At 45.8% G+C, this 8,607-nt stretch overlaps 2 protein-coding genes across 3 annotated transcripts; both read right to left on the bottom strand.

The window, feature by feature from the left end:
- Positions 1–366: 366 nt before the first annotated feature.
- On the bottom strand, positions 367–4,307 carry LOC109755054 (farnesyl pyrophosphate synthase). 2 transcript variants are annotated; one of them, XM_020313937.4, is made up of 12 exons: positions 3,939–4,307; positions 3,806–3,830; positions 3,523–3,638; positions 3,340–3,426; positions 1,830–1,946; positions 1,666–1,754; positions 1,480–1,531; positions 1,299–1,394; positions 1,152–1,196; positions 983–1,072; positions 817–888; positions 367–691 (listed from the first exon to the last, which is right to left on the bottom strand). In XM_020313937.4, exons 1-12 carry the CDS (start codon positions 4,077–4,079, stop codon positions 563–565), a joined length of 1,059 nt encoding a protein of 352 aa, XP_020169526.1. In that variant the 5' UTR covers positions 4,080–4,307; the 3' UTR covers positions 367–562. The 2 variants fall into 2 exon arrangements, with proteins under 2 accessions (XP_020169526.1, XP_040260058.1); XM_040404124.3 differs by having other exon boundaries at positions 1,152–1,394; positions 3,939–4,249.
- Positions 4,308–4,623: 316 nt separating this feature from the next.
- On the bottom strand, positions 4,624–7,773 carry LOC109755066 (putative D-cysteine desulfhydrase 2, mitochondrial). The gene is made up of 6 exons (XM_020313952.4): positions 7,340–7,773; positions 7,217–7,259; positions 6,707–7,021; positions 6,287–6,416; positions 5,459–5,626; positions 4,624–5,078 (listed from the first exon to the last, which is right to left on the bottom strand). The coding sequence occupies exons 1-6, from the start codon at positions 7,661–7,663 to the stop codon at positions 4,841–4,843; spliced, it is 1,218 nt and encodes a 405-aa protein (XP_020169541.1). The 5' UTR covers positions 7,664–7,773; the 3' UTR covers positions 4,624–4,840.
- Between the last annotated feature and the right edge of the window lie 834 nt (positions 7,774–8,607).

The following is an 8,607-nucleotide window of genomic DNA, read 5'->3' as shown; positions in this document are numbered from 1 at the left end:
CTGTTGGAGGATGGTGCTTTTGGTCTGCTAAAATCTGCTCAACTGCTGGTTAACTTTTAACAAATTCTTTTGTATATGTACGAGCGATCATTTTTTGTGTGGGTGGATCAGTTCATAGCCAGGTCCAGCTTCGTTGGTTGCAGTAGCATTTGTAGCTGAAGCTTACTCAGCGATGGAGTATCATAGTTTACTGCTAGGATTTAGATTGTGCATAGATCATCGGAGCAGTTGTACAGAGCATCATTGTTCAAGAACGGTAAGGGCCGACTGACAGACTGAGGCTGGGATGCTTTGTGTAAATGATCTTATGCATACAAAAAATAGAAGAACAACCTGCTAAACAAATATAGAAAAACAAAACAGAAAGGAGTAAATTTCTTATATTCTGTTCTTTTGCATGGAAATGCTTTGTTGTTCGCGAATATAAAGCAAAAACTCTGACTATTCAATATGATCAGTCATACTGCTTATTCATAAGTATTTAATACTACTATTCATCTTGCATGCGCCGACACCAAAGAACTCATTCCACCCAACAATCTCTTTGTACGCAAGAACATTCCTACTTCATCCTTCTGTAGATTTTATGCAAAAACGATTTCAACACTGCCTGCACAGCTTCATTCGGCTGCGCTTCGATGTCTGAGATCAGCTTTTCGTAAATCTCCCTTTCGTACTCAGAGAACACCGCCTGGAAGCAACAAAAAAAGGCATGTCACACTCACGCATGCTTGCATTGTAAATGAATTTATTAATATTTAGAAAATTATGCAATGAACTAGACATGTCACACTCATGTTGAGCAAAGAAGGAAACCTCCAGATTGAGCTCTTTATACAGCGCCTTCACTTTTGCAACACAAGCAGGATCTGATTTCCCGTAATTTTCCTGTGCATGACACAGGCATTAAGATAGTGTTCCTGGACAAAAAATTGTGCGCTTCACAATATTATAGAATGACCCATCAATTCATGTGCCTTACAAATAAGATGTCTTTTTGCCTCTCATCGACACGCACTAGTGCTTGAACAAACAGCCAAGAGCACTTGAAGTCTTCGATATCAGTTCCAATCTGAAACAGGATGATTTCAGAAATCAAATGCATTTTTTTCTTTTCTTTTGACAGTAATAGAGGAAGTGAATCAACTTACCTTGCCCATAACTTCTGGATCACCAAAACAGTCAAGATAATCGTCCTGAAAGGAGAATCTGGCGATTATACCACTTTCGAGAACATAAATACCGAAAAGAAAGTATGTCTTAAAGTGACAAGATAAATGTACTATGAAAAGTATCACCTGAATTTGGAAGTAAATACCCATTTCAACTAGGATATGCTTCACTTGAACATAATCATCCAAACTCCCACCGGACAACAGCAGTGCACAACCGACCTTTGCAATAGGTTAAAGGAATTTTACTGCAGGTGAATCGTAACTAGTGTTGCCAGAAGATGTAAAATGAGCACTTCTTATTTACCGGCAAATAGAATGAATAGTAAGCTGTTTTGTATTCTACAATGCGCCTGTAACTGCATAGAAATTAAAACATGCCCCATTAGCACGAAAAAGAATAAACTACATAATGAAAAATCATTGTTCTCAAGGTACTAAGCATGGACAATATAGCATCGTCGAAGTTCATAATCAGGTGGCAATGGCATACACATCTACAGTGTATTTGCTCAGATCTTTTTGCCCTTCACTTGTTGTAATTTGGTCTAACAACTCGCCAGAAGTCGTCTTGAAGTCGACCTAGATGAGCAGTAACAGAATTAAGCTCCTGCAACAGAAGAGGACATAGAATGGGACTTTTTTGGATATAATTACCTCATTGAATAAGTCTAGGAGATCAACATAGTAAGGTTTCCCGTGAAAATAACGCTTGAAGATCCGTGATATTTGGCTGCGCAGGACAAGTCCATCATTTATAGCAATGAGGCCAACCTGCTCAAGGGGGAAAAGCCACTAGCAGACTGTAATAAATCATCAAAGTCAACTAAAGAACTAAACCCAAATAATGATGTGTAATAGTTTCTTCTGCTAAACAAATACTAATATTAATCTGTCTATTTACATAAGGAAGTCAATACCATGATGGTATCTGTATCTAGCTAGTGACCTACTTCCTCCTGTGATATTAGAGTCGAGTCATGACTGTTTATATTTACTCAAGTCTTGAATTAGTTAAAGTATTCCCTCTGTAAACTAATATAAGATCTTTTAGATCACTACTTTAGTGATCTAAAAGATCTTCTTTTTTGAACTTCGGCGACCTTTATTAAACAATAAACATGTCTGTTAAGAGAGAGGATATTAAGAAATCAGGGGGGGGGGGGGGGGGGGGGGGGCTCCCGCCACTCCCCAGTACGTTTGCCCCTGTAACTCGCTCGAGCAAGACAATGCGCAGCAGCATTGCTTTCCCGAGCACAGTGCTCTATCGTTGCCCTGGCAAAAGAATTCATCAACTTTTGACAGTCATCTGTAACCACCGCTGCGGAAGCACGGTACTCTTAGCTTGAACAATCTTCAAAGAATCACATTCGATGGCAACAGAGAAAATCCCCCATATCATCGGCTAGACGCAAGCCTTCCAATAACGCTTGCGCTTCCATCGTGGCCGCATCCATGGCGTGTATCTTGTACGAGCAGGAAGCAGCAATAAACGCCCCTGTACAGTCTCGTATCAATGCACCAGTAGCACCTGAACCAGCGTCAGGGTGATAGCTAAGCATCCACATTTAGTTTAATTACTCCGGCAGCCGATCTGACCCATCTCATAGATCGCGTTAGTACCTTCAGTTTGGTAGTCAGGGTATTAGCTACTATACCTCTAATGCTCATGGCTGATCGAGCTGCTGAACCGCAGGTTTCCTTGTGAGAAATTTTCCGGCGATCCCACCATAAGTACCATCCAGCCACCATAATCATCTCAATTCCATTAGCAATTGGGATGTTGCCTCCAGAGATTTCAGCGCACAACAGACGTTCCAAAATGACTGAACCAGAACGCTCATCGGTCGCTGCAGCTTCAATAGTTTCACTCAAACCCAGTTCCTTCCACACTGATTTTGCTCTGTCACAAAAGAATAACATATGCCGAAGATCCTCTGGATCAGTACGGCACACAGGACAAATAACTGGAGTGTTCATATGACGATCGGATAAAGTACAGTAGCACGGTACAATCCCATGCAGCACTCCAGTTAAAAACATGCACCTTTGGAGGGACTGTATTCTCCGAAAGTTCTTATATTAGTTTACAGAGGGAGTACAACACAAGGTCTTGTACAAGAACATTTAGACATATCCAGACAAAGCAAAGAGGTACTTGACAAACCTTTGGAAGCCTATACCAACATGGTTTTCCTCGCCTAGTTTGGGAATTATCCATAATATCATCAAGAATGAGGAAATAAGCCTGAAGCTGCACATTACCCAGAAGAACAAGCATGAGAATTACATCTGGTTTCATAATATTGAAATCACTAAATGACCGAAGCACCGATGGTGATAGTAATACCCATTCAATGCCCCAGCCAAGAATGCAAGCAAGGAACTCTTCCTCCTCGCTTGGTTCGGATCCTGCTTTCAACAATTTGTAGCTCTCAACAACAGCCAAGCCGCGGTTCAGCTTTCCTGTACACGGGCAAATCCAAGCCATTAGTCTGTGTTGCAATATACTACCCGTCTCTCTCCATCGGTTTGGACTATTGGAGCAACTGGTTGGAGCATGAATTTATTCAATGGTTTGACAGCAAAAAACGGTGTGCCCCTCTTGTGTCAAAACGCAAATGTCTGCTCACCACCAAGCACGTTGTAGTCCAACATCTGCTCGGAAAAAGGGACGATTAACCGCGACTAATACTAGAGAGGAAGGATTGCATCTCAAAAGAACAGAAAAGAAAAAGAGTATGGAAGAGAGGTAGTAGCACTGACGGCGTCGATCCATCGGAGGGCGTCGTCGTTGAAGTCGAAGGAGTCGTCCCGGAGAAGCTCGGCCTTGAGGGTCTCGTACACGCGCCGGAACGTCGCCGCCGTCGTGCCCGTGCTCGCTTCGCCCTGCGCCGCCGCGGCCATGGGTGCGTGTGTGGCGGCCGGCGAGCGTGTGCCGATCTTGATTTATCCGGTTTTTACTTATTTCCGCGGGGACCAGGGACGTTGTTGCGCTGGTTTCAGAGAGGACCCGGATGTGACGCGCGTCCTGCGGCACGGCACTCGGCACGTCGCGCCGCGCGTCTTGTTTTTGCTCTCCGTCTCCGGTGGTCTGTTTTTTTTTCTTTATGCTCGGCCATTAGCCGGAGACCCGCAACAAACCGTGCTGCAGGCACGAGAAAATACCCCGGTTGACAGCAAGAACGTGCATGCAACCACACAGTTCTGAACTTCTCAAGGTTGACTTCAATATACGAAGAAAAACCAAATCACGTGTGAAGTACCGACGAACTTGTGCCCATAGTTTAGTTTGCACCCGGCGGAGTGGTTCTCGCCCTGTGACAGCTGAGCCGACCACATAAATAACGACGGAAAACGCAGCGTGGAAGCTATGCCAACCAGCGAAACACTCGCATCGCGTCTTGTCACAGCCCTTGGCCACAGCTCATACACAAAGGAGAGAGTCAGAGAGACAAGGATAATTCTTCAGTTACTCATTTTCTGCTTTTGCATACAGCATACATCTTGAACTCTATATTCCACACCCTCTCACTTACAGCAGCTGGCCCTCAACTGAACTCACACACACACACGCAGTAGATGACGCCCTCCAGGTTCAAGTCTCCCAGCCCGGATCAAGTGCGTGCGCGTGTGACCCTCGCCAGGTGCTACACGTGTTGGCCTGCTCAAGCCTGACCGTTCGCGGTCGCGGCGAAGTGCTGGGGATACCTTTGCGCCAGTCCGAACAGCCCGAGCGTTCCGCCGGTGTGGATCATGGCCACTTTGGCCTCTCTGCCGTCTCCGCGGCACAGATCCACGGCCTGCTCCCAGGCGGCCAAGGTGTACACGGGATCCAGCAGGATGCCCGTTTGCCGGGCCACCTGCCGGCACGACGCGATTTCGCCACCCAGCACCTTGCCGAATCTGAAGAAAGCAAGGAAAAAACGAGCACAAAAGTAGTTAAGAGCGGGAAGTCTTGACAATAAGATTTTAAAGATATGGAAAGGACTGAAATGATGGCGACACGAATACTGGCCATGATATACTATCAGTTAAAGGTTGGGAAAAAGTCCGATCCCGCAATCACATTCATCAGGATACTAATCAGAGAAAAGAGTTATCAGTTAAAGTTGGAGAAAAAGTCAGATATCTGCAATCACATTCATCAAGATACTAATCACAGAAACAGTAAACACATATGACCTCGGATTAGAAAATGATGAACAAGTTCTGAATGTTACTTATGTTTATGACTGGTGCTGGAATAAGATTACCAAAGATATCAAGCATGCCACAAACAGTACCTTCTCGGCGAAGAGCGGTCCACCCAATGAACCAGGCCATCTGTTCCTACCAAGTGATGGCAGTCTTCATGGCAAAGCCCCTTGAAATCAGATATCAGGGACTTCTCCTGTTCTTGGTATCTTTCAAGTGTATCAGCAAGCATGACAGCAGTTACCCTCCAATGAAGTCTGCAAGGATGCCAATGATCAAAATTTGATACCTGGCTAACAGGCATGGAAAGAGCAATTCTGAAGTAACACGGGGAATAAAGATAAAAATCCCGAGTTGTCATGATTTTTTTATTCCTGCTGACATATAATTTAGTCTGGCTTATAACAATGTTAAATTGCAGAACACACACTGCAGATGCATCCTTCGTATCCCTCTTTCTTTGCTGGACTAAAGTAAATTCAATTTCTCACTGTTGTGCTCTAGACAGTAGACATGAGAAGGGGTACACTATGAGAAGTACAGCCAACAACCATGGATTAAGATGATAACTGAAACATCTTTTTTACCACTGTCACAGGAACGCGTATGTTTTCGACAATGATACACCATCCATCGAATCATTAGTGGATGGGATCAAAGAGGAGGCCCGGTGTTGGGCAAAGGAAGGCGCCCAGGGGCTTCGGGTTGTTCTGCCCACAACCTGCGACGTCCATTGACCGAACGCATGACTCTGTATCGCTCACCTCCTAGGAGGACTGTTCTATCTTTTCAATGAAATGAAACACAAAGGTCCTTTGCATTTTCTCGAAAAAAATAATTGGACAGGATGATTTTTATTCATTCATGCACGATGCAAGTCAGTATATTCAAGTATTAGTTCCAATTACTGAACGCACCCTAGACATACCGCTCCAAGAGCTAACCCAACAGCTGTTGTGCCTGTCCCAGCATCCACCACAATATGAACTTCCTCATCATTATGAAATGACGACAAACAAGAGAGGTGCTCCACTAGTCGCATAACACCTGAAAAAGCATTGAAATCATGTGAAATTTCGCAATGATCTCGTTCCTGTAGGGTTGTAATAAAAGCCTATAAGGTTTCTTTCGACACAAACAATCAACATTCTAGGACCAAAACTGGATGACATGACCCTAAAGCTCAGGGTGCAAAAGTTCAGTCCCAATCAGATAGATAAAATATAAAAAGAATGCATGAGAAGTTGACAATATTAAGTTGTTCTGTCATGGAAAAAGTATTTGTAATGATGAAAGTGACCTATTAGAGGAAAGCACAACACATATCCAATATTTACCTAGTAGCGCTTGAACAGTGCCAGCCCCTTCCTTAATAATCACCACTCTTCTTGAATCATTTTCAAGGACAGTCTCTTCATCCACAGCTAAATTATCCCTGACAATATCATCAGCCCACAGCACGGTGCCGCTGTTACCAGCAACCTTCTTGGCGTGCTCATAAAGCATCTCATCTCGATGTGCATAGACCGACCGAGATGCATAGGTCACGTTGCCAAACATCAAAGAGATCAAATTGTAGCCTGTCGGCACATCTAGTTGCTCTCCTCTCAGCAGTAGGTGTGGCCTGATTCCCCATTCTGCACAATGGACCGCTGACACAGGAAGGGAACACCTTGTGAATGATGTGAAATTTACACTTAAGCATATCAAGTGAGCCAAGACACCAAATTACACCACACAGAAATCCAACAGCCGAATTACATGGGCAGAAAGCATCTATATCATTTACTGTATGTTTCAGACGAAGCTTAATTAAAAAAGCAAATTTACATGGATCCATATCTCACCGACGGCTGCTGCATGGGCGCTCTGGCAACCCCCGCATGTTATCTGCAATCGGAACAGTGACAATACCGTAAGAACAGAAAACTAGGAGTTGAGGGGAGGATAATGTGGCGGTGGATGCCCACCACGTCGGTGGCACCCCGCCGGCGGAGGAGCGGCAGGAGGGCGTCGAGCTTCCGGGCCTTGTTACCGTTGGCCAGGGGATGGAGGAGGTCGTCCCGCACCACGTCGAATCTCGGAGTCCCCTGCTGGTCCCCTTTACCGCCGCTGCTCTTCGACGCGGTGGTGAGGTTGGAGAAGGCGAACTGGGGAGCAGGGGACGGTGAGTGGGAGGGGAGGACGGAGATGGTGTGGACTTGGGTGGCCGGAGAGGGAAGCATCCACTCCGTGGCGGAGAGAATGTTTCCGACCGTCCTGCCGCCGGCGGCGAGCACCGGCGCTGGCCGCATGAGGAGATGGCGGCGGGAGACGGCGTCGGCGGGACGGATGGTGAACCGGCGAGACACTGACACGCAGCAAAGCTATCTGGGCCACGTAATAGGAGGAGGCGCCTTCATGCACCGTTGGCGGAAACATGCTTCAGTAAAATATTTCCGCCAAGCATGCAGATTTTACGGAAAAAAGGTTTCCTCGCTTTAGATTATACTCTGTTTCCTCCGTCCCAAAATTCTTGCTAGATACATCCATATCTAGACAAAACTAAAATAAGAATTTTAGGATGAAAGGAGTATAAAGCAACCACAACAACATCCGACAACACAACGAGTTCGAGGTTTGAGCGAGAAGCCAAAGCAAAGAAAAGAAAAGAGTGCAAATAGGTTCCGCTGGGGCACAACACAACAAACCCCAATAGAAAACGGCTCCAACTAGCTAATCTGGCTCAGGCGGTGGAGGGGGAGGAGGCGGCTCGATGGAAGCGGCGGTGGAGCAAAGACCCGCAATGATCGCGTCAAGGTTGTTCCGATTATTCCGCTTGCTAAGCGGTCTCCAGAGCTGTAAGAAGCCACACAATTTAAATATCGCGTCAGTCGCACGAGGAATCACATGCTCAATTACTAGTTTATTGCGCACAGTCCATAGGGTCCATGCGAGAGATCCCGTCGCCACCCACAGAGAGGGGCGCATCCCGGATGGCCGACTGAGGATTTCCTGGAACATGTTCGGGAGGTTGTCGTTGCACCAATTGCCACCGACAACATCCCGGAGACAACTCCAAAGAAAAAACGTTGTCGGGCAACGGAAAAAGATGTGATTGGAGTCTTCCGGCACTCCGCATAAGGGGCGTAGTACATCCCCTAGGCCATTGCGTTTGAGAACCTCCGTGCCCGAAAGGAGGCGGCCACGTACCCATTGCCAGAGGAAGATGCGTATCTTCAATGGCAGTTTAATCTCC

Source organism: Aegilops tauschii, chromosome 3, assembly GCF_002575655.3.
Source record: "Aegilops tauschii subsp. strangulata cultivar AL8/78 chromosome 3, Aet v6.0, whole genome shotgun sequence".
NCBI classification, from domain to species: domain Eukaryota; kingdom Viridiplantae; phylum Streptophyta; class Magnoliopsida; order Poales; family Poaceae; genus Aegilops; species Aegilops tauschii.
The sequence above is the reverse complement of the archived record's forward strand: the minus strand, read 5'-3'. Positions and strand labels throughout refer to the sequence as shown.

Coding starts and splice junctions, on each gene's coding strand:
- LOC109755054 (XM_040404124.3), bottom strand. CDS start 4,079: ATGGCCGCGGCGGCGCAGGGCGAAGCGAGCACGGGCACGACGGCGGCG. Junction 1,532..1,665: donor AGCAAATACACTGTAGATGT/GTATGCCATTGC, acceptor ATTTCTATGCAG/TTACAGGCGCATTGTAGAAT. Junction 692..816: donor ATAAAGAGCTCAATCTGGAG/GTTTCCTTCTTT, acceptor TGTTGCTTCCAG/GCGGTGTTCTCTGAGTACGA.
- LOC109755066 (XM_020313952.4), bottom strand. CDS start 7,663: ATGCGGCCAGCGCCGGTGCTCGCCGCCGGCGGCAGGACGGTCGGAAAC. Junction 7,260..7,339: donor GGCGGGGTGCCACCGACGTG/GTGGGCATCCAC, acceptor TTCCGATTGCAG/ATAACATGCGGGGGTTGCCA. Junction 5,627..6,286: donor CTTGGAGCGGTATGTCTAGG/GTGCGTTCAGTA, acceptor GCATCCTTGCAG/ACTTCATTGGAGGGTAACTG.